At 58.6% G+C, this 22986-nt stretch overlaps 1 protein-coding gene and 1 long non-coding RNA gene across 8 annotated transcripts in view; one reads left to right on the forward strand and one right to left on the reverse strand.

Moving 5' to 3' along the window:
- Window positions 1-118: 118 nt before the first annotated feature.
- SPECC1 (sperm antigen with calponin homology and coiled-coil domains 1) overlaps window positions 119-22986 on the reverse strand; it is a 66779-nt gene continuing 43911 nt past the window's right edge. The window contains exons 8-15 of one of the 7 annotated variants that reach the window (XM_044430146.1): window positions 19902-20047; window positions 19700-19800; window positions 18349-18430; window positions 12911-13064; window positions 11926-12028; window positions 3949-4065; window positions 2207-2266; window positions 119-1086 (exon numbers count right to left, since the gene is read on the reverse strand). In XM_044430146.1, the coding sequence (XP_044286081.1) occupies window positions 997-1086; window positions 2207-2266; window positions 3949-4065; window positions 11926-12028; window positions 12911-13064; window positions 18349-18430; window positions 19700-19800; window positions 19902-20047 (853 nt within the window). In that variant the 3' untranslated portion in view covers window positions 119-996. Of the gene's footprint in view, window positions 1087-2206; window positions 2267-3278; window positions 3807-3936; window positions 4066-11925; window positions 12029-12910; window positions 13065-18348; window positions 18431-19699; window positions 19801-19901; window positions 20048-22986 lie in introns of those variants that run through there. The other 6 variants (XM_044430145.1, XM_044430148.1, XM_044430147.1 and 3 more) reach the window with 6 other exon arrangements.
- On the forward strand, window positions 2339-9947 carry LOC123023420. Its single transcript, XR_006414737.1, has 3 exons — window positions 2339-2954; window positions 6354-7300; window positions 7401-9947. It is a non-coding gene; the product is annotated as an uncharacterized LOC123023420 (long non-coding RNA).

Genomic DNA, 22986 nt, shown 5'->3' on the forward strand with positions numbered 1-22986 from the left:
GGGCCCTGGGCGGCAAAGCTCCCCCACCGCTGCGGGCCCCCCGTGGCTCCGCTTCAGCAGCAGCATCTCCTCGCCGGAGGGATGGTCCCCCCAGGACCCCCTCCCAGGGACGAGTGCCGGGCAGGCACGGGAGGCCAGCGGAAGGAGTCGTCACCCACGCAGCGCCCTCCGGCCGGGCGGGACTGCGGTTCCCATCATGCCCAGGCAGGCAGCAGGCCAATCCAGCCGGAGGGCATCAAGGGCGGGAAGGCGCTGCAGCGGGGGCGAAGAAAAGTTCTAGGGGGGAGCAGCAAGGCTGGCTAGATTTGCCCTCCCGGGGCTGCATTTTGAGAGGTGGGGCTGTTTCCTTTGCTCGCTCGGCCCCCCTGCGTCGCTGTGTTGGGGGGCACGTTCCCAACGAGGGCCCAAGAGAAGGGGGGAGGCGCCCGCTCAAGCCGCGGGGCCTTACCCTGTGGGGGAGCGCCCGCACAAAGCCGAGCCTTGGCACGGAAGCGCACTGGGCTCGGGCAGCATCCGTGGGGTGAGGGCGCCGCCCTCGGGGGCTCGGGAAGGGGAGCCGCTTCGGCAGGGCCGGGGGGGGCTTGCTGGGGAGGGCCCCCGCTTTGCCGGCTGCTTCCGGCCGCTGGGAGGTGGCCTGGACTCGGAGGAGGAATGGGAACGTGAGCCTGCGTTTCGGAGGGGTGGTTCCCGCCCAACTGCCCGGAGCAGCAGCAGCCAGCGTGCGGACGCACGAAAGGGGCCGCTCCATTTTGGGGGACCGAGGAAGTGGCCGCTGCCCCTTCGGTGCCCCGCGTGGCCCCTCTGCCCCACGGCTGCCTCCTGGCGGCGGGAAGAGTCGGCTGGCCTCGCGGGTGGGCAGGCAGGCCCGGCGTCCGGAGCGCAGCCCTTGGCGGGGCAGTGGGGGGCATCGTCCGGGCGCCCGAGGCTGCGCCTCTCCTAAAGTGACCAAGTGCTTCGCGGGTGCCGTCCCCTCCGCGTCTCCGGCCCGCCAGGAGCTCAGGTCTCGAAGTACTTGTAGATCTGGGCGACGTACTGCATGACGCTCTGCCAGTCCGGGCGGTCCGTGTACATGATCTCGCTCAGCTCCTGGGTGGAGGGATGGAGGCCTGTTCAGGTGGGGAGGCGGAGGACCACCCGGGGACCCCGGAGCGAGCGCCCTGCAGCAGGTGCCCCGAGGGCCGCCTGAGGGGGCCTCCCCGCCCAGCCCAGGCGCAGGAGCCCCCACCGGGGGCCCAAGGAGAGCTGCCGGCCCTGCCCCGTGGCTCCTCGCCCCCTCTGCCCCCCATCCCAGCAAGCAGCGCTGCCCACGCCGGGCCAGGCACGTCCGAGTTTCGTGGGACATGACGGGTCTCGACCTCGCCTGCGGCAGCGATCGAAAGCCGCAGCCGAGAGCAAAGCCCGCTCCTTCCACAGCCCCGTTTACGTGCTGGGGAGGCTTCCAGGAAGCGACGGGCAGCCAAAGCTAATTAAATCTGTGCCGTGAGCCTTTTTAAGAAATGAGATTAATAACAAATTAAAAAGAATAGAATAGAATTGAGATGGCACACGAAGCCAGGGGGGGAAATTCATCCAAGTTTTGGTGGAAGCAAAGTGGATTCAAGGTTTGGGTTAAAATGCCCCCAGCAACTTCCAGAAGGACGGCTGGGTTGGCCCACATGTTTCAGGGCAGGAACAGTGTTGGCTCTGGATGCACAGAGAACGGTGTGGGCTGGGGACTGTGGGAGTTGTAGTCCAAGACATTGGGGGGGGGGGGGCACCCGCTTGGGAAAGGCTGCTCTGTCGCTCACGGGGCTGGATGAAAATCAAATCGGGAAACAGTTACTGGGACCTGAGGCCACCGTGAGAAGCGCTTCCGATCCCGGAGGGCATGCCCCGCAGAGCATCCTGCATGGGCGCCCCACGGCCCGCTTGCGGGCATCCCGTCAGGTGGCCCCCCAACTGAAACGGGCGCCTCGGCTCGCGCCGCCCCGGCTTGAGTGTGCCGTGGGGCAGCGGGTGGGCGGCTTACGGGCTGCCGGCCACCCCTGGCTGGAGCGTCTCGGCCCGGGGCTCTCCAGTGCGGCGGCGGGGGCGGCCTCGCATCCTTGCACCCCGGTGGGGGAGGAAGCGGCACACGGCCCTCTGCGCACAAAAGCCCCTTCCCCACCCAGGTTCCTGTGGCCGCCCCCCCCGCCCGCCCCCTCGCGAGAATGCGGCCGACACTCACCAAGCTGGGTCTGATGCCCACGCTCTCTGCAGCCTGGAAGGCCAGGAGGAGGTTCCTCTTCTGTGGAAAGCAAGGGGGCAGGGAGCGGGGTCAGGGCGCGGGTGCCGGGGCAGGGGGGCCGCCGTGGGACCGCCCTTTGGAGAGCGGTCAGTTTGCGCAAGGCCGCAGGACCGCGGCGTCCCCACAGAAACTGTACGGACAGCCCAGAAGCCTCTGTCCCCAAGGACACTGGACGTGATCACCGTGGTTTTAAAGCCGACCAGTTGGTCCTTCCGGAAATTGTTCAAGGCCTTTTGCCCTGGCAGGTTTTGCACATTTCTCCTTGCGCCTTTTTGTCGTGTCAAGTACATTTATGCATGTACAGCCTGACTTGCCCTCGGCACATTCAGGAGATGGGGCCAACCACAACGATGAAACCACAGATCTGCAATCTGGGGCCACCTTCCACACGTGCTACTCAGCCAGCATCTGGAGAGCATCAAGTTGATGGAAGCGGAGTTTCTCCCATGACCCAACAGCACCAGAGACAGTTCAAACATCGGGAGAGCCACAACATTTCAGCAAAAGCACCGTTTTTGGCCAAGCCACCTTTCTGAGGTGGCCTGTGAGTAAAGGAAAGTTGCTGCTGCGTAACCTTCACGGCGGAGATGAGGAGAGAGTGTTCGGAGCCGGAAATCCAGCCCTCAACCCGGTGAATGACAGTTTTATCTATTTAAACCACAAAGGAAGTGATTTCAAGCCTGCGAAGGTGAGTTTAAAAATAAGATTCGGCCTGCTTCCCATTGTTTCAAGGATACACAGCGATGGCGGCGAAGGAAGCAGGGCAGGCATGGCTTCGGCGCCGGCTCGGCCCTTCCCCTCGCCCGCGCTTGCCGCCTGCTTTGTGGACCGACTTGCCTGGGGAAGCAGCTTGGCACTCTGCGCATGCCGGAGGTGGCCTCGCAGCTGGCTAGTGCATCTGTTGCGCCCATGCGGATCTCAGATATTTCGGTCAAGTCCTTCCCTGCCTGGCCGCCTAGAGAGAATGCTCCACTCACCATAGGTGATTAGTGTGTGCGGGGGGGGGGGCCTTCACAGGGCAGGGGCCAGTCCTCCTTCCTCAAGGACACTCTGGCTGCTCTCCAGCCAGGCACACATGGGGACTTATTGCGCATGAGCACAGATTTCTGCTCGCCCTTCCCCTCGGTTTTGTAAAGTAAGGGAAAGGTGGTTGCTACTCATTATCACTTCCAGACACGGGGATGCGAGAGAGCGGAAATCTCAGTCTTATCAATCCCCAGGTTGTTGGTGGTTCGGCATGACACTGCATAGGATGCTTTGAAATATTTGCATTCTGTTTCATATTTTTAATGCTTCCATGGCAGGTTATTTTTTTCAAGGCCCGATCCTGTGCGCCCCTCGCTGGGGCCTCTTGGGAGTTGTAGGCCTTTCTTTCTGCCCAAAGAGAAAGCCGTGCATTCTTGCCATGGCTGCTCTGTCAACAGCCCCCACCCTGCCTTTGAGACGACCCCCTCAACCCAAGCTCAGCCCTCGCGTCTGATGCTGTCGCTGATGTGAATTTGCAAAGTGCTCCTCCTCTGGCCAGTTTCTCTACAGATTTCTGTAATGATGAAGTGTCAGAAAACGCATTATATTTATTGCGTTCTTTAAATTCTACTTAAAAACATACCCAAGTTTCTAGTCCGCAGGCACTTCCCACCATCTGCTCCAGCCCCGCACCCGCACCCGGGGCAGGAACTCACCTTGTCCTGGCTGGTGAGCTCCTGGTACGGGATGTGGGCGGGCAGGTAAGTGTGGAGCAGCGCACAGAAAGCCAGTCCGTCACTCCAGCTGCTGCTGAAGTTGGTGATGTCTATGTTCTGGGGAGGGAAAGCAGAAGGGAGGGCAAGCTTGGGAGGGGGAAGCGGCAACTGGCCGGGACAGAGGACTGCCCAGGCCACCCCGGGGGCCGGGGAGAAGTCGGCGGGGCCTCTCCGCCCGGAAGACCGTGCCCTGGCCAGGGTGCCACGCCTGGAAGGCGGCCCCCGAAACAATCAGGAGGCTGGTGCGAGGACAGGTGGCCGCGAGGGGGTGGCCTGGCCGAGAAGGAAGGGCCGGGGTGGCCGAGGGGCACGAGATGACCCACCCGAGGCGCCCGGCAGGCCTGCTGGTGGGGAGCGGCGGGGCAGGGCAGGCGAGAGGAAGACCCTGGTGCAGCACTCGGGGGGCCGTCGGCCACATCTCACCCTCAGGGTTATACCCCGCCTTTGCCCCCATTCCTCGCGCTCCTCAGCGCTCGATCCCACATCCGGGGGGGTGGCACTTGGACTTCCTGCCCGCGGCTCCTGCACTCCCCTCCGCTCCGGACCTGCGGGGACGGCCATGGAGCCTCTCTCAGCCCCGATCCCGCCGCTCGAGTGCCGGGCAGGGACGAAGTCCGGCCGGGAGGTGCCAAAAGAGCGGCGCATTTTTAGCTTGACGACAGTTCCTGCCGGCCGCGCAGCATTCAAGGATGCAGCTCGGCCTTTTAGAAGGAACGGTGGAAAGGACACAAGAGCTGGGAGACGCTCGAATCGTGGGGGCTGGCAGAAAAGGGGGGGTGGCCACCTGGAGGACCCCGAAAGGCCGGACCCGAGAGGGCCAGGCGTGCGTTTCTCTCACCCTGAAAGAAATCCTCGAAGCAGCCTGCACCAGCGGCCCCCTTGGGAGAACCGTCTCAAGCCCCCCCCCCCCCCCCAACGCAGGGCTTCAGCCCTCTCGAGGGATGGGCTGGCCGCTCGGGCCCTCTGGACGGCTTGACTGCAGCCCCCATCAGCCCTCACCAGTGGCTAGGCTGGCTGGGGCTGATGGGAGTGGTAGGCCTTCATGCCCAGAGGGGCTGTGCAGCCATGCCCCCTCAGCGCCCCCTGCCTTGAGCCAGGGGTTGGACTAGGAGACTCCAGAGCCCCTCCAGCTCCCAGGCCCCAAGTGCCACGAGGCCAGGGCCACGACGTGAAGTTCCTGCACATCCCAGCAGCCGGGAGCCTGCGGAGGTGGCGGCCTGGACCCGGCGCGGCCTCCTGCCCCCCGTCTAGCCGGCGCCTCGACTGCCCTCCAGGGCCCATCCTGGCCGTGGGAGGCGGCAAGCCGGCCTTGCTGGAAGGCTCTGCTCCCCAGGCCCGGATCTGAATTACCAGGACCTTTAATGACGTTAAGCCGCTCGCTCAGCTGAGATTGGATTGCCACCTGTGCCAGTTTTCACAGCAGGGCAGGAACACGGGAAAGTACGGCCATTTGTTTTCTGGAGGGGGCCCAGCACCCAGCTCGCTCTGTCTGGGGCGGCCACTCCCTTTCCTCCCTGCCGAAATGCCCCCACTGGCAACCCCTTGCTCTGTGCCCTGCACCAGGAGTGCGCCTCCTCGGCCCGCCCGGCCTCCGCTGCAGGTGCCTCTTCGGCGGAGCCCACCTCGCAGGGTTCCTGGCGGGCTACATGGGAGAGGCCCACGAAGACCGGAGAACAATGCAGCGCAGCACGAACGAGGATCGGCTCTCGGCATTTCCGGAATGCGATTCTGCAGGAGTGGGACCTGCTGGGATACATCCTGCCCGGTCCATGCGATCCTCCCAACATGAAAAGCAAGCTGCAGGCCGAGGGGGAGGCGAGCGCTTGGCCAAGAAGGAAGTCGGCCGAGGAACAATGACCCCGGCGTTGCTTATCTGGGCCGGGGGAGCCCACACCACGCCGGGCGGCCCTGGCCACGGACACGCACGCAGGGCCTGCATCCGGCTGATCCCGCCCGCCCGCCGGGGGGCTTCTGGGGCGGGCGGGCAGCTCACCGCGGGGAGAGGAAGGGGCTGCACAGACACGAGCAGGGACCCTTTGGAGCAGCCCTGGGGACAGTCGCGGGGGAGCGACAGTCCGGAAGGAGAGGAAGGCCGAACAAGGTGCAAAAGCCTCTGAGCCCAGCGTCCTTTCCTAGCGATGGCTGAGAAACCCCCACGAGCTTCACATCAGCCTGGGCTCCACGGATCTGCCCCACGGCTTCATCCCCGGCAACGCGGCTCTGTCTGAGCCGGGCAGGTTCCGCAGTGGCGTCTCACGTTTGGCGGATCTGTGCAAAATTCAGCCGGCGCCACGGTCTGCTGACGGGTTGATTTAATGCGTTTCTCACCCACTTTTTTCTTCCAGGAAGGAATCCAAAACAGCTCGCTTGGTCACCCTTTTCTCCGCGTGGTCCTCGTAACAACTCTTTGGGGTAGGCAACGCCAGTGCTTCTTGGCAACCCAACAAGCGCAGATGCTCCCCTGCATCCCACAGCAGTGCAAATTGTACACATTCCCGGCCAAAACAAAAACTGAAAACCACAGCCCCCGTCAAACGAGCAGAATTTGGAATGGAGGAAGACATAAAATGAGCAGAGCGAAATCTGTGCGGCCCCGAGTGGCCGGTCGGCGGGCTCTCTCTCTAACTGGTGTCTCCAACATGACGGGGTAGTGCAGTCTGCTCAGGCGGGGATAATCCGCAACGTGCCCCAAGCAGGAAGCAGTAAAAGTCGGCCGAACCACAGGGACTGCTTAATTAAAGGCACAGGGGACCCTTAGACATCTCACCTGGCATTCCCCTCTGCCCATGTTTTTCATGCAGTCCTTTTAGAGTACCCAAACTCTAACCCAGCCAGCAGTAGTTCGTAGTTCTTTTATTATTTATGCCTCCGGCTACCAGTCTTTTCCTTTCCAGCTGCTGTCATTAAGACAACCTGAATTCAAGAGGTTGTTTAATTTATCTTAAGCACTTAATTCAGCGCTGCACAAATATTTTAAAAGTCAACAAGGCTCAGAGAGAAGGCTGATCCTTGAAATAATAAAATATCAAGCAAGAAAAAGCGGGGGTTAAAAGGAGAGGCAGAGGAAGAGGAGAGGTTGGAAAGAGAACTTGTTCCCGCTACTTAGGAAAAAGCAAACTGAAATAAATGAGTTTAAATTTGTTTTGCTTTCAGAGCAGCCCATTAGGATGTTCTCATGTCCTTGCTGCCTTTTGCAATCCCACCTTCTGCACCTTCATCTCAGAATTGCATTCTAACCCGTTTGAGGGAATGTGCTGCCAGGTACACAGGACTCGGGACAATTTTTGCGGAGGTAAGTAATACAGCTTCCCCCACGGATCCTGCTCCTCCTCATTCTTATTACAGTTTGGCTAATTTTGCTCTGACTGCAAGCCATCTTGGGTCTTTTACAGAAAAGCAGCAGCGACGGTGACGAAGTGATATCCACCTCGAGACCTGCCTATGAAACTGGATTTCTATCACCCCGATTGCCATTTTCCTGGCAAAAAGACAGCACTGAAGCCAAACAGAACATCATTCGGCAATGTCAGGGCTGTGGACTTGGGCGCCTCCTTCCCAGGACAGCAGCTCGCCTGACGCTCGGGCTCCCCCATTACGACTGCCATCCTGCTGCGCCAGCTTGGAGGGCTGCAACACGAATGTCCCCAGATTATCTCAGCCTGACCCGTCGGCTCGGGTGCCAAGATGCTGCGGTGAATTATGGCCGGGCAGGAGACGGCACTGGCAGCTCTCCGCCAGGCCGTCTCCGGAAGACATGCAGCCTGGTGAGCTTGCCCTCAGCCGGGCTTCCCCATCATTCCTCCCGAAGCAGCGTGATGCACAGGCCCAGACGAGGAGACGTTTCGGGGTCCTCCCCCCCCGCCCCACTCATTCTGAGAACGCCTCGTTGGGGCTCGGATGCTGCGAGACGGGCCCCAAACGGTCTGAGCCACGTTGCAAGGGGCGGTACGGCATATGACTGTTGCGCAACCCCGTCAAAAACCCGGAAGCGAGGAATTCCCATGCGGACGTGGAAAGTCCACAGGGCCGTGTCAGGTGCGCACAACCGGCTCCCCTTACGGACACACAATCCAGCCAAATCCCCGGGATGACAACAGCAGCAGGAAGAGAACAGTCCCCTTTGTGGAGGGGATTAAATGCTCCCTTACCTAATGTATGGTTCCTCCCACGTCCATTATTTTCTCTTGACAGCCGGAATTGTGCAAAGGTTAAAGCCACCCCCTGCCGCCTCCAGATGTGCTGGACCACAACTCCCATTGGCCGGCAGAGACGGCGTGCTGGACTAGGACCGGTTCGATCCCCCACTCCTCCGTGGGACTTCAGGGCCTGCTCCACCCTGGCCTCCTGCGCGCTGCAGAGGATTCTGGGAGCATGTCAGGGGAACCGCTCGGACGGCGGCCTTCCCTTCGGGACAGCTCTGGCACACCCGACACCCTCCTGCGCCCGCCCGTTGCCGGAAAAAAAGCCATCACAGCAGGAAGGAAGGAAGGCAGGCAGGCAGGCTGCCCTTTGAGGCCATCATTAATCACTTAACATTTCTATCCTGCCTTGAGCATGGAGAGGGAGGGAGACCGTGGCACCACGAGCACCCAGCAGGCTGCAGGGAAGGGGATTCTCTGGGGTCCACTCTGGGAGACCCCGGCCCCAGCGTGAAAGCCCCCGCAGCGGACCCTTGCCACCCTGGGGAGCAGCGGTGCACCAGGAGACGTTTGCCGACGGCCACGGGGCCGCTGCGTGAAGAAGCTCCGGCGAGACGCGGCTTGTTTACTGGAAGGATTAGCTAAAGCTGCCAAGCAGTCAAGGGGTCAAGCAGTTCTCAGAGCCCTCTCCGAAAGGCCTGGCGCTCAGCACAGAGGCCAAGGCACTGACCACGGGGATGTGGCACCAGCCACACCACACGTTGCTCTGCACCTGCCTTCCCTGGATGGGGGGGATTGCAGTTCCCATCGTTCCCACAGCCACAGGACACGATGGCTGGGAACGAGAGGTGCTGCCATCCAACACCTCTGGGGGTTGCCAGTCTGGGAAAGGCCGCTCAGAACTGTGCCGTGTGTCTGCAAGTGTCGGCAGCGGTTTTGTCGCCCGCTTTCACACATCAGACGATGGGGAAGACACGGTCCGGTCAATGGGGTTTGAAATTGAGCTTCGACGGCATGAAAAATACGGGGTGAGGGAAAAGGCGGGTGGGACTTAAGAGTTCCCTTGTGACTTTAATTAAGCACTTCCTGTGTTGAAGCCCATTTTACTGCTTCCTGATCACTGAGGGTGCAGACTGGCCCTCTCTGAAGAGGCTCCCTTAATTTCAGTGTTCCCATGAGTATCAGCTTTGCATTATTACTTCTCCTCCTCATTTCGTGAAGTGTTTTGCAATGCAAAAAGGAACACTGAAAATGAAAGTTACGAGGAGGGCTCTGGAGACCCACCCAGTGCAGCCGCAGTACCAGGAGGCTCTTAAGCAATCGGCCAGCATAAAAAATGGCAAACTACCAACAATGGTCCAAAGTTTCGGCTGGACGATGGGCTGCGTTGCCCCCTGCTCCAACCTTGCATGCTGCAGATGCGCTGCGAGGTACAGCTCCGTGCACCAGGCGGGCGCTGGAAGGGGGAGACCACATCTGGCACGTGCGCTTGGCGAGGAGGAGGAGGAAGTGTCGCCCAACATCTGTGCTTTCGCTGCTCCTGCTGTTACGGGTTGAGGGCCCAGCGCAGAGAGACTTAATCCCGCCTGGGGTTTGGCCTTTTGTCAAATGACTCCTCTCTCTGCAGGGTAAACAGCCAGGGCTCGTCAGGAAGGCCCTAATTGCTAGTGACATGATTAATGAAGGCAGGCGCTAATGAGGCGAAGTGGCCGCAGAACAGGGACCCGGCGAAACGGTCTGGCCTGGCCACGGGTGGCCCGCACTGCCGAGTGACTCCCCCACGTCGGTCGGAGCCCAGCCGGGGGGGGGGGGGGGCAGAATCGGTGAGGGCCGCACCTGCAGCCTCGCTTTCGCTGCGCCGTCTCCAGGGTTAAGGGGAATTGCGTTCTCGAGAGCCACAAGACGCCGTGTGGCCGGCTCAGCCCGAGTGTCACCAGGTCAAGAGGGCTTACGAGGGGCTGGAAAGCTGTCCCAGCCCAGGGAGAGCGAGCACGTGCCGGGCGGGGCCTGGGGGGCCCTTCGGAGCCTGGGGATGGGCGGAAAGGGCTCCGTGATGGCAGGCAAAAGCCGCCGGACCAAGCGCCCCCCCCCCCGCGGGCACTTGGCCTTTATCCCTCCGTTTTATGTCCAGAAAGAATCGCAGTTTTGCCGCCCGATCGCAGAATCATCCACCAGACCGCAGGGTTTGAGAGCCCCACCGATTCAGCGCGCAACAAGACTGCGTGTGGGGAGGCCAGGTGCCGGCGGGGTAAAAGCAGCCTTCCCGTGCTGGGTGTCCTTCAGAACCGCCAGACTGCAAATTCCATCATCCCCAGCCAGCACGGCTGTGCATGATAGGAGCTGCAATGAAGCACATTTGGTGGTCCCCAGGTTGGGGGAGGCTGGGTTAAATGCACACCCAAAATGCACATATTTGTGAATATACTGTTTGAAAGGCGCACGATACTTGAGAAATCGCTTGCAAGTAATGTTTGTCTGACCAAGATGTGTAGAAAAATCCGTATCCTGAGAGTAACGGACACGTAAGAGAGAGTCAGTGGTGTCAGGATCAGCGCCCTGGACCTGGCGAGAGAGCTGGGCTTTCACCTCCACTTGGCAAGGAAGGGCGACTCTGGGCCAGTCACTGTCTCTCAGCCTAACCTACCTCACAGGGTTGTTGTAAGAGCGAAGCCAGAGGCTCACATAAGCCGCTTGGTTTCCTTGCAGGAAAAGGGCAGGCCGTACCCAGAATAACAAGCGCTAATGTAACGAGAAAAAGGCATACAAATTTCATGCGATTTTCTTTTTCAATGGAGCTCCGAGTCTGCGGCCAACTGAATTTACCACCTGGGAGATGAGAAACGGAGAGAACGCAATCGGAGAGATTCCGCGTCCCCTCGTTCCCTCTCACCTTCCAGAACGCCACCTCATGCCTGCCTTTCCCCCGCCACCTGGAGAGGCGCGCCCGCCACGCTCCTTGCGCGAGAGCTCCTTCGGCGCGTCCTCTGTGCCAGGGAAGCGAAGCCTTTCGCTCCAGAGAGATGAGGGCCAGGAAGAGAAGCGCATCGAAAATAAAAGCCCTGAAGCCTGGGCCAAAAAGGACAGGTGCCGCTTTCTGATGGCTGTGCAGCGCAGCATTAGCAGCGGGTCTTCTCCAAACGCCAGAACAAAAATAACCAAGTGAGTTCCGCTCTCCTTTGAACCAAGAGGGTGTGTGGGAAGGGTGTGTGCATTTTTTATTTTCTGCAAACACAGGCTTGGTTCCAAGGAAGCACCGCAACAAGCAGGCCCAGGAGTGGCCCGGCTCGCCCTTGTGGGCGGTAATGTGCTGGCGCGGACGGCCTGCCGGGCGTTGGCAGGGGCTGCCGAAAGGGCCTCGTCCCCCCACCCCTTCCCAGCTGGCTCTCGGGACCTACCCCAGTCGAGTTCCTCAAACGCCGCCCTCGCTCTCTCTTCTCGCCTGCCCTGGCGAATTCCCTTCCCTCCCCAACTCCGCATTTCCGCTCTCCAGCCTTTGAGGGAAAAGATACTTTTTCCACGGGGGAGGGATGCCCCGCAGAGACCGCGCACCCCTTCAAAGCGAAGCATTTTACCCAACGGGAAAGGAGTCTGTGTCGGGGAGCGCGAACAAGGCGCTTCAAAGAGGCAGGCGGAGAACCCCGAAGAGGGCGCGCGTCGGGGGCTGGCCTCCTCTGAGGCTCAGACTGCTTTTTGTGGGTTCGCAGTCCACCAACACCGGAGGACACGGCGCAGATGCCGCTCACAGGGACGAGCCCGGCCGGCCCCGGGGCGTACTCACCGGGTAGCCCTCCGTCTTCTTCTGGCACCACTTGAGCAGCGCGTTTCTCTTCGAGCCGCCGTACTCCCGCGCCAGGGCGGCCAGGGGGTCCCTCCTTTCCACGCTGAGGACGGGAAGGGAAAGAAGAGCTCCTGCTAGGGGCTGCCCGGGGGTCCCGCCCAGCGTCAGAACAGCCACGGGGCTGCAGGAGCTCGTGACGGGACGGGGACTTGGAGGCCTGCCAGCGCTGCCCCTGGGCTTAAGTGCAGGGATCTCGGAAACCCAGACCTCGGCTCCATCCCGCCAGTACCGCCAACACTGGCTGGCAGCTGCACCCCAAAAATGTTCCAGGTGGGATTCCTCCCTAGTCTCGCCCAGAGGTGCTGCTAGGGATGTCAGCTAGGGGTTTCCTCCAGCAGGGCTGGCGTCCTATGGCCCTTTCCCTTTCAAAATAAAGTTAATCTTCTAGTCCTCACGGTTCTGAATGAATGACTGATTTTGATAGGATCGTAAAGAGCTGGCACCCTGCGTCAGAACCCTGGTACTGTCCACACAGACCGGCAGCCGTGCCTCTCCAGGGTTTCGGGCAGAAAGGCTGGCCTCGAACCAGGCACCTCCAGCGTGGAAAGCCAAGGCTCGGCCACGGAGCGGCAGCCCCTCCCCAGTCGTCCCACTGGAACAGCAATAAAGCCGTACAAATGACTACCGCACCCGGCCAGCCTCTGCCCCCCGGCAGGGACTTTGGATTCCTGGTGCAACTGCTCTTGCCGTCAGGAAGCGTCTTTGGTGTCCCAACAGATGTACTGGCCATGTCCCAGCCCTGTTGGCATTTAATCCTCCCCAGCAACCGCGAGAGCCTGCTCTAGCGTTGGCTGGGAATGATGGGGGTAGTAGTCCGGCACATCCAGAGGGTGCCGAGTCGGGGAAGCTCACCGATCTTGACTGCAGACCCTCCTGAACGGCCTGGGTCGATTTAAGCCCACCACACGCTTCCCTCCGGCCTCACCTGAGCTTGCTGGGAGGTTTCAGGCCGCTCGGGGTGGAGGTCAGGATCCTGCCAGCAAAGGTCCCGGCCGGGGGCTTGCTCAGAGACTCCAGGGAGGGGCTCTTGCGGAGGAAGTGGTCTCGCTTCTGCTCCTCGCTCCTCCCTTTCAGCAGGTCTTGTGGGGCAGGAAGGGGAGAAACAATTAGGTCTGTCCCCACAGAACGAGGGACCTCAAGAAGACTGGCAGCACGCAGCGGGAGACGGATTCGCGAACGTGACTCGGAGGCCAAGCGGCTTTCGGCAAGGCCTTCCACGCAAACGCTGGCTTTTGTTTCTGTTTTCCCTTCCAGCAACGGCGATGGCGAACCCTTTCACTGACCGCTGCCTCTGGCTGCCCTCTCCTTCCCCTCCCCTCAAAACGAGCCGCACAAGGTGAAAGTTGTGGGGCCCCTTCCTGTGCCTCCCAAATAACCCCCCCACACACACACACACAACACAGAGCATGGCTTTGGAATCCGGTCGACAAGCGGGCGCTGCAATGCCAGGTTGCAGCGTGCCGCCGGCCACACCCCTCTCTGAGACACCATTCCATTCTCCCTCCCGAAACAACCGGCACCCAGCCTTCCGCCCCCACGGAGCGCGCTCGCTTCCCACCAGGCTGGTCGTGGAGGTGCGGGGGCTAGCTTGTCTGCTCGCTTTGGTTCTCCCCCGTTTTGGATTTTTGGGAGCCTTCTGCAAGAGCCACGGGGGCACCCCCTGAACATCCGAACCGCATGGACCACGACCGAAGCGCTGGGCTGAGGGGGGGGGGGCTGGATGTGGGGACAGGGCAGCGCTCCGCCGAGGGCCAGGTGCGTCCACTAAGGAGCCAGCAGCTCCAGGGCCTGTTTGGTCTGCGCACTCAGGGCCACGGGACAGAGAAGAGGGAAGGAGGCACCCATCTGCCTTCCCTAATTCACATCTGCTCTCAAGCCTCTCCCTCTCTGAGCCTTCAAAAGAACCTGTCCCCCCCGTCTGTAAATGCAGCTGCCCAGGTGGGACATTTGATTTCAGAAGGAACCTCAGGCAGAGAGATTTGTGGGGTGGGCACGCTTGGCTTGGGGAATCGGGCGCCTGGGGCCCCCTGAGCCTTTTCGCAGCAAGGTGGATGGTGGGATAGCGGGAAAGCAGGCCTCCAGGAGCGCTCCAGCCTTCACGGGCCGCCCCTCGCATCCCCTCGGCCCCTCACCATGCACCCCCTCCCCACCCCAGGCACAATCCTGCACCCCTCGCGCTTGCCCCCTTTCCCCTGAGCTGCTGCCACCGTTCCTCCAGCGCAGACGAATGCTGGGAATCTTTCGCCCTCACAGCCCCCGGCCGGAAAATACGGATGGCCACGCATGGATCCTGCTCTTTTGGGTTGTCTCTTCCAGTAAACAGGCATCCCCCAGGGACTTCTTCTCGGCCTCCTCCAAAGTGTTTATCTAACTGCTCAATTAAGGTAATGGCTTGATACAGTAAATGCCTCCCCCACCCCTCCCAGAGTTTTCCCTGCAGCATTAAAAAATGCCCCAGATCTGTTTCCATGCCTAGGCCAAAGAATGTGAGCGCATCTGAAGCACTTAACATACGCCCCCGGAAGGGGTTCGGAGTCCTCTCAAAAGCTGAGCCTCCGTAACGCAGTGGAGGCGTCCCTTTGGAGCAGCACCCGGCGGACTAAAGTCCACCGGAGCCTGGCGTGGGGAGACAGAGCCTCGTCCTCCGCTCCCCACACCCGACCCCCAACTTGAGTGCTCCAGCCTGCTGTTCTGCGATCTAAAATGTGCGCAGGGAGGCAGCAGGAGGAGGGAAGAAACGGGGAAAGGCGGCGATCGCAGCTGCAGAAATGAATGGGACGCCGAGCTCCTTGGCCAAGCAGAGCGGAGCTGTTTCTTTGTAAATGTGTGAGTCGCCTCTGGACCCAAGCGGCCTCCCCAGCACCATTTGGCCCGGAGAGCAAAGGCCACTTGCTGTTAACTCTTGAAACAATTGGGGAATTGAAACAATTGTCTTGAAAGCAAAGACTTTTTTTTTTAAAGAGGAAAACTAAAAAAACCCCAGAAGCCCTCCAGCACTCTAAAAGGCAAAAGCACGATTGGGAAGAGGGAACGATGCAACAGTGCCAAAGGCAGAAACTGAGAGCAGGCGAGGAGCAGAAATTTGTTCGGAGATATTTTTCTGACTTGCTCCCGAGATCCTCTGCAGGATTTTCTCTGCCTTTTCGGGCAGTGGGGAGTGGGGGAGAGAGAGAGAGACTCTCTCCCCATTCTCGTCCACTGGCTTCCTGCCTGTCAGAAAAGCAAGTAGGAGCTTTCCTGAAATTCTGAACAGAAGGGGTCCGACAAAAAGCTAAGAGAAGCCGAGGCTGGAGGTGTGAGGCCACCCAAGAAAGGCCTCTCTGCTGTGCCCACGGTGGTTCCAGGTGCAACCTAGCGCTCTGCCACTCCGCTTTTTCACACTTGGGTTATGTAAGGGAAAGTGCTCTGCTAGATTTCCTGTTCTCAAGTTCCTTAGAGCTCTTTGTTGCTCTTTATGACTGCAAACAAGGGGGTGTGGACAGCCCCCGGCTCCGCACTCCCCCTCTGAGGGCCTTCTCCAAGACTCTCCCTCAAAGGATGGCTGGAGCACCACAACGAGGACAGAGCCTTCTCAGCGGTGGCCCGCCAACTGCAGAAAGCGCTTCCCACGGAGGGCCGCCTGGAGTCAACACGGCCATCTTTCTGGCACCCCGTCCAAACCTCCAAGCCATTTGTCAGCCTGTAAGCATTTTTAAACAGATCTGAGGGAGCTCCTTAATTGTTCTGCATTTTTGTAGGCAGAAGTCGTAAGTCACTGGTTTTTAGGGTGCTAATCTTTGTAAGCAGCCCAAGGGGCTTTGGCATCGGGGTGCTACAGAAATGCGAGATACAAATTTTAATAAAAGGGGGTACCCTTGGAGACCCTGGAGTCCATGGGTGCCAGCCACGCTGAGCTCAACAAGGCTGCCTCGCACCTCTGTGGCTGACGTGATCCGGAGAGCCGCTGACACACAGAGCGCCCTGACAATGCCCTCGGGCAGCCGAGCGCCCCGCTGCTGGACTGCCAAGGAAGCCACAAGGGGCTACTTTCCCTGCGAGTGCCGGGGGACACGGTGGGGGCTGGCACGGCGCCCACCCTCTCGCATGGCACGGCGGGTTGGCTGACGAAGGCATGCAAGCAGGCGCCGTCTGACGCTCGGCGGGAGATGCGTGACAAGGGGATGCAAAGGAAGGAGCCGGGAGGCGGCAGGCTGAAGCTCCCCGGTCACGCCGAGCTGAGAAGCAGCCGCTCGTTTCAATAATGGAGATGACTAATCCGGTGGAAAAGGCAGGGCGGACCGTCTCTCGGCGCAGGAGAGACGCACTACGCTCGCTCGAAGGCAGGCAGAGGAAAAGGGCTCGTGCGGTGCTGCCGTGACTCGGTGGCGCAGGCCGGGCAGGCCATGCTGCCGGTGGTGCAGTGACCCAGATGGTGCAGGGTTGGAAGCCGAGTCCTCGGAGGGACGGTGGAAGGCGCGGTGTGGGGCCGGAGAACTGAAGCCCCCTCCTTTTATGCCACGCCACAGTCAAAGCCTTCGGGAGGCTTGACAGTGAGGGAGAACGCTGAGCGACTGCCGGGAAGGAGCGCTGCCATCAGGAAAACAAACAGGACCATGGATCCAAACATATGTGCCCTCCTTAACAGACTACGTAGGTCCATGCATACCGTTTGTGTGACGCTGTGGGACTTCTGTTTCGGGATGCAAACTGCAGTCATTGAAAAACAGAGCCCACGGACTGGCCGGACTCTCGAGTCAGCCCCAGCAAGAGGGGGGACTCCAGGACCCACTGGAAAAAAAACTCCTGAATTTTCAGCCCTGCAAACAAATTCTCATGTGTCCCTTATTTGCCCTGGCAAAGGGAAAATTAAGTGGGGCATGCAAGTGGGATTCCTTGACCTGAAGGGCTGTGGATGAAGTAGATTTTTTTCTGTGTTGCTCTGGAGGATAGATTTGAACCAATGAGGTAGAATAGCAGGGGAGACTTGAGCCAAACTTTAGGAGAAATGTTTACAGGGATTTATCTTAGCAGTAAGGCCCTTCTTCTGAGCATCAAAGGCCCCGGGTTCAAAACCTGGCACCTCCAGTTAAAAGATTCAGGTGGCAACGGAATTGTAACCTACTGAGCAATGCGGGATAAGCCTCACTTTATAGCAAGGGGCTATGGCAGAAGAATGGGCGAGAGAAAGCAGTTAATGGGAGGAAAAGATAAAAATGGAGACAAGGAAATCATAAATCTATTTCCTGAGAACCAGGGAGAAAGCTGAGAAGGCTTGGAGCCCTGATTGTCGCAGAGGCCAAAAATAGCTGGAAAAAAACGCTGAGGAGCTGCTAATTGTTCGAATGCGCTTTGGTTCAGATCCAGGAATCTGTCAGTTGCCCAACTAGTGAGCAGAAAACCCCAAGGAAGCGGGATTTTCCCTCTCAAAAGCACGCTGGGATTGACTTCTGATTCGTGGGGTTACGGAGGTGCCCCCGGAGGGGTCCTGTGGGCAGAACAAGTGGGACGCTGGCCATTATCCTATTTCTTCCTCGGCTCTGCAGGGCAAGGCGGGATGGGATGGCCGTCTGCCAAAAACCGGGCATGCTGGGGACAGCTCCCGGTCAGAGAGCTGCGAAGGAATGGAGGAGGGGCTCCTGCTGCACCCGCTCGGCTGTCACCGCCCTTCCAGACTTGGAGAGCACCACGGGGGCTTCTCCCCTGCCCGCTGGCGGTACCCAAGGAGGCTCCCTGGGCCACACACAGACCCCCGGGAGGGCAGAGAGCCGGCATCCCTGCTGCACGACCAGCCAGGAGCGCTGGAGCCGGTCACGGTGACGCGAACCGTGAACCTGCCCATCCGTGCCCCACCACGGCACTCGAGCAGACCCTGCGGCGCATGGCGCGTGGCTGAGCGGCGCCTCGAGTTGCTGGATCGGGTCCCCAGGCCCGTGGCAGGCACTGCATTATGGGGCATGTGAGAAGTAGGGGATCCGCTTGCCCTCACCGTGCCGCCGTGACCAGCCTGCGGCCCCTCGGGTGTGTTGGAATCCCGTGGAGGAAGGGCATGGGACAGAAATGTAAGGAATAAAATAAACGGGGAAAATCAGCCAATGTTGGAGGAGAGAGAAGGAGTGAGGATTCTGCAACGAAGACTCCAGCGCCTGCGTTCTCTTCTCTTCCTCTGCACTCCCAATCCACTTTCCTCTCATGTCGTTTCCCTTCCAAGGTAAACCAGTGGGAGTCCTATTCCGCACCTTTGTAAACCACTTCAGGGCAGCTCTGGATCTTACGTTAAGAAATCCGAAGTGAAGAAATGGAATCGCCCGTGTGGAGAACAGTTACAATTCAGAGTTAACATCTCGATCACATTATTGTTGTTGTTTGCATTTGGCTACAATTTACCTGCCAAGGGAAGGTCTGGAAGATCAGTGGGTTTGGAGAAGGTTTTCCCAGAAGGCTTGGAGCTGCTCAAGCTGGAATGTCGCTGCAACCCAAGAGCGAGCGAGAGAGGGAGAGAGAGAGAGGGACAGAATTCAGCAGGCTATGAAGACATGACGCGACTCGCTTGTGCCTAAAAGGGAGAAGATGGGAGCTGCTCTGCAGAGCGTCCCGCTCGGAGAGTCGCATTTGCTTATGGTTTACCGTCCCTCCAAGCAAAAACAAAAAAGGGGAAAACCAGTCCAATCAAAATAGAAACAAAACGCAAGCAAGAAAATGCCTAAAAGACAAATAAAAGATCCCCTGGGACTGGGAGAAGGGGGCAGGGGGGAGGAGAAGACACGACAAAAAAATAATTTTGAAAGGTTGCCCAATGAAGGTAGCTACTAATCCATTTCCTCACTGAAAGAAGTGTTTTTTGAAGGAAACATACAGCATGGAACTCACTATCTAAGGGCAAAACAGCCCTTTAATCACCTTATTTTTTTCTTTAAAGTTTTGTCTATAACATCATTCATTAAAAATCTCGTGACAGTTTAAAAATGGGTCTGGGCATAGAATTTTAATGGCCACCGAGTGTGCTTGTCAGAACAGTTCCTCACAACTCAGCATCCTCCAGGTGTGTCGGAGTATAACTTCCATCATGCCCAAGGAGGGAGCTGGGTTGGCGCCAGCTGTCCCATCCAGCTCATGGCAGCGGGGCAGATGTTAACGGAGCCCCAAGCTAGGGGAACTCTGCTCTGCCCCAGCCTTTCCTTCCAAGCACCTGAGATGCCCCTGCACCTATTTCTTCGCTTCCGTATGATATTTCTACCCGGTTTCATATATTTAAAAAGCAAACAAAACCAAGCAGTTTGCATTAAAACACAACATAATGGCAGAAAAACAGGTTAAAAAGTTCAAGGCAATGAAAAACATTCCCCAGTGTTTTGGCTGGCCCTTTTTCTCGTTCCCTCCCTCCCACCAGCCCATGTCTTGTTTATTAGACCTCTTGGGAATTGTGGTGTGGGGGGGGAGACTGAAACCGGATCGTTTTTTAAAAGCCCAAACCCTTCCAACGTTGTCTGCGGGATTCCAGCAAGGCCAAGTGGGGTCTGCTGCACCCACCAAGGGCTCTCTTTGATCTCTGGATGTCTCACAGAAAAGAAAAGCGGGCCGGCGGGGGGCGGGGGGAAGCACAAACAAACAGATGCACTTCCCCTTCCCGGTGGCAACATGCCGATCACGTTTTCTCGCCACCGCAAGAGGCTGCGTGCTGCCAGCCGCCCACAGACGGCCCCAGTTCTGCAACGGGAGGGAGGGTCTCGGCGGGTACCTGGATGGGCGAGACGGCAGCCGCGGGGGCCGTCCTGGTGGGAATCCCGCTGAGGAGGCCCCGGGAGACCTTGTGCACTGGAACACTTTGCCCGGGGCCGGCTGCAAGGGAAGAAACCCGGGTTAGAAGCTCAGTTTGCATACAAGAGCCCGTCTGGAAAAGAGCTTTTTCCGTCTGAAGAGGTGCAGTGCAGTCACCTTACCTGGGCACCCCAAGTCGAAGGACTTGATCAGCGATTTGACTGTGGCCAGGGTTTCGGGGGGCGTCGGAGACGTGCGGCTCGAAGAGACCCCTTGCCAGCGGCTGCTGGGATCTGTCTCGGTGGATGTTGCCACCTCTGCTCCTGGCCTGACGGGAAAAACCAGAAAACGTGAGCAGGGGACTTTCTGTGTCTTGGCTTGAGCTCCCGAGCTGCAATCGGGTCTTAAGGAGGTGCGATGCCATCAATACTTGCAGGTTTGACCAGGCCCCTATTTTTCAGTGAACCCGCCGGAACGGCACCACACCTCGGACTAAAATTCATACTGGGACATGATTATAATTTCTTCAGATGCTGAGAGTTCTTGGCTCGAAGAAATCAAGCGATAGGTTTTCAAAAGGGGGCTTGCTAGAATAAAAAGCATGTAAGTTGCCGGTGAAGGGGTAAAGTACACACAAGAGCTATCTATCTATTTTCTATCCTGCTTATTTACCCAAAAGCCGAAGCAATGCGCTATGAAATTCAAATGAACCAGGTATTAATTAAAGAAGCATAAAACCAATTAAATTAAAAATGTAGATGGAGACAGGGATGGAAAAAAGAACCAACCCATAAAGCGCCATTCAGCATCAGCGAAAAGCAAGCAGGAAGATGCACTGGAGTATAAGCAGCATTAAAACGGCACTTTTCTGGAGACTAAACATCTGCATTAGAAAGACACACTTTTCTGATTTTTTTTCCCAAACCCCACAGACTGATGAGAAAGCAGGAAGGAAATAACTTGTGAGCTGATGTAATCAAAAGTCACACAGAGCAAAAACAGACCGATGTGTCACTGAACTATCTCACAAGACTGCTGGAAAGCGTGGGCCTCCTCGGCGTTACGACTGCATGTGCAAGGTACCCCCATTGTTTCATTTGGGAGGAGCCCGGCTCCTCCCCTCACCCCAGATGGGCTGTACTAATTCATTCCAGGGCCTCCACTGACGAGGATTCTTCTAGACGTCCCGAGCCGGCAATGCAGAGGCTGGCCGGGGGCACCACCGTCGGTGGAATGCCATCGGCCGCCCTAGGGAGCTCTCCAGAGTGCTGAACCTTTCCCTGAGTAGGGCCTGGCACTACGGATCGATCCTCTAATGCGCAGGTGGAAACTGAGAGTGGCCACCCACCCAACCGGCACGCTTCCTCTCCCTCCCCCCGACTTTCATCGTGTCCCCTTTTCGGTACAAATAGCTGAGTGTCTGTGCTTTTTACAAACGGGGTCAACTCAACCCACCATGCAGATGTTGGGGTTTTGTCCATGTTTTGAAAATGGTGTACAGCTTAGCATATCTGGGAGCAACGTCATTGTTTTGCACCGACCACACGCAGGCCCCGCTTCCAGAATTTTTTCCAGCACCCGTGTGACCGGGCCAGGCCGCCGGTGACCGTGGGGTGGGTTCACAGAAGCAGAATCCCGTTACAAGGCTGTTCAAGATTCCCATGAACAGCCAGGATTGTAGCAACAGGAATATCGTTTCATTATTAGAAATCACATCTCGCTTAAGCTCGAAAGGACGCATGGGGACTTGGCGAGCAGTTGTATAAAAGCAGCTTTTCGATTTGCAGAACAGTCCGAGGGGCCTGGCAACCTCAGCCGCATCGGGCGCCTCAAAAGCAGGGTGCCACCACCTGGAAGTCTGTTTTCTGGTAGTTACCCTGACCCAGCTGCTGCTTCTGTTGTGTGATTTTCCTGCCCTCTCCTGCCACATCATTTGGCAAACGAACAGCGGGGAAAACACCTTTCCCAACGTTACAGACAGTGTGGGCCTTTGCGCCCCGTCCTGAAACAATTCCAGTGGACTGCCAGGGGTGCCACAGTGGGCAAGAGCGCATGAACGGGGCGCAAGTCCAGAGTCCTCTCCCACCCCGGCTTGGCTCTGGAAGCTCTTTTGGGGAAAAACGGGGAGATGCGGGCGAATCACACATGCAGAGCAGAAAGAAGCGGAACACAACTTCGACACCATCATAATTAATTAGTCCTTTTGCTCATCATAAATCTTCAATTATTATCCCTTATTATTTGTGATCATCTATGGGCGCAAGCTGCTCTGAACTTCTGCCAGCTGGACAGTATCTAAATGCAATCAAGCAACGAAAAGCCATCCAAATGACCCCGCATTATTTTCAATAACTATTATCGTTAACCATCACGGATGATTTATTGTGGTCCTTAGTTTGTGGCTTCTCAGAAGAGGAACCTCCCAGCTCGCCAAGTGCAAACCAACAGAAGGCGGTGGGCCTTTTCCAGGGGGAGGCTCCCCCCCCCGCAAAAGGGGTGACGGCTGCCTTTTCGGCGCCTTGGCGCACTGGCCGCAAAAGCCCCGCGAGCGGCTCCGTGTTTGGAACCAAGCGCTTCACATAACATGCCACCTGCGGCCCAAGAAGTGCCATTTTCTGGCACTTGCACGAGAGCACGAGGAACACGCGCGAGAAGGAAGAGAAAGGAGCAGCGGCTTCCGCTCTGAATGCGCTTTTGTGTGTCCCCCCGCGAGCCCCCTCGGTGGAGATCCGCCCGTCCCCCCGGGTCCCCAGCAGCTGCATGACTCTGGCCAGGTTATTAATAGCACTGGTCTCTTTGGGGGCTGTTTCCCCTTTGGAGCCGCAGCGCGAGAGAACGCCGGAAGGCACGGGGGAGCCATGGCGGCGAGGCGGGAGACTCGCCCAGGCCCGAGCACATGGTCTCTGCCCGGCCTTGCCAAGCCCCGGCAGGGGGGACGGCCGAGGCCGATGGCCCAAGAATAGCTCCTTTCATGCCCCCCGCCGCCAACTTTTTGTCTCAGCCAGCGCAGAGGAGAAAAAGGGCAGGCTTGGCAGGAAGGCTGCCGGGGGTTTTGGGAGGCGGCGGGGGGAGATTCCGGGCTCTCCGAGCACATTCCTGAACTTCGGCTGCCACGCGTGCTTCCGGCTGCATCCTCTTTCTGCGGTGCTGCTCTGAGTCCGCAGCGGACGGCAGCTGGGCTTGATCTGCACAGAGGCCAAGCGGGGCCAGATCTGGCAGGAGAGCGTGCAGAAAGGGAAGGGCGGGCGGGCGGGGGGGGGGGGGGGG

Source organism: Varanus komodoensis, unplaced genomic scaffold (assembly GCF_004798865.1).
Source record: "Varanus komodoensis strain SLA01 unplaced genomic scaffold, ASM479886v1 scaffold20_1, whole genome shotgun sequence".
Lineage (NCBI taxonomy): Eukaryota > Metazoa > Chordata > Lepidosauria > Squamata > Varanidae > Varanus > Varanus komodoensis.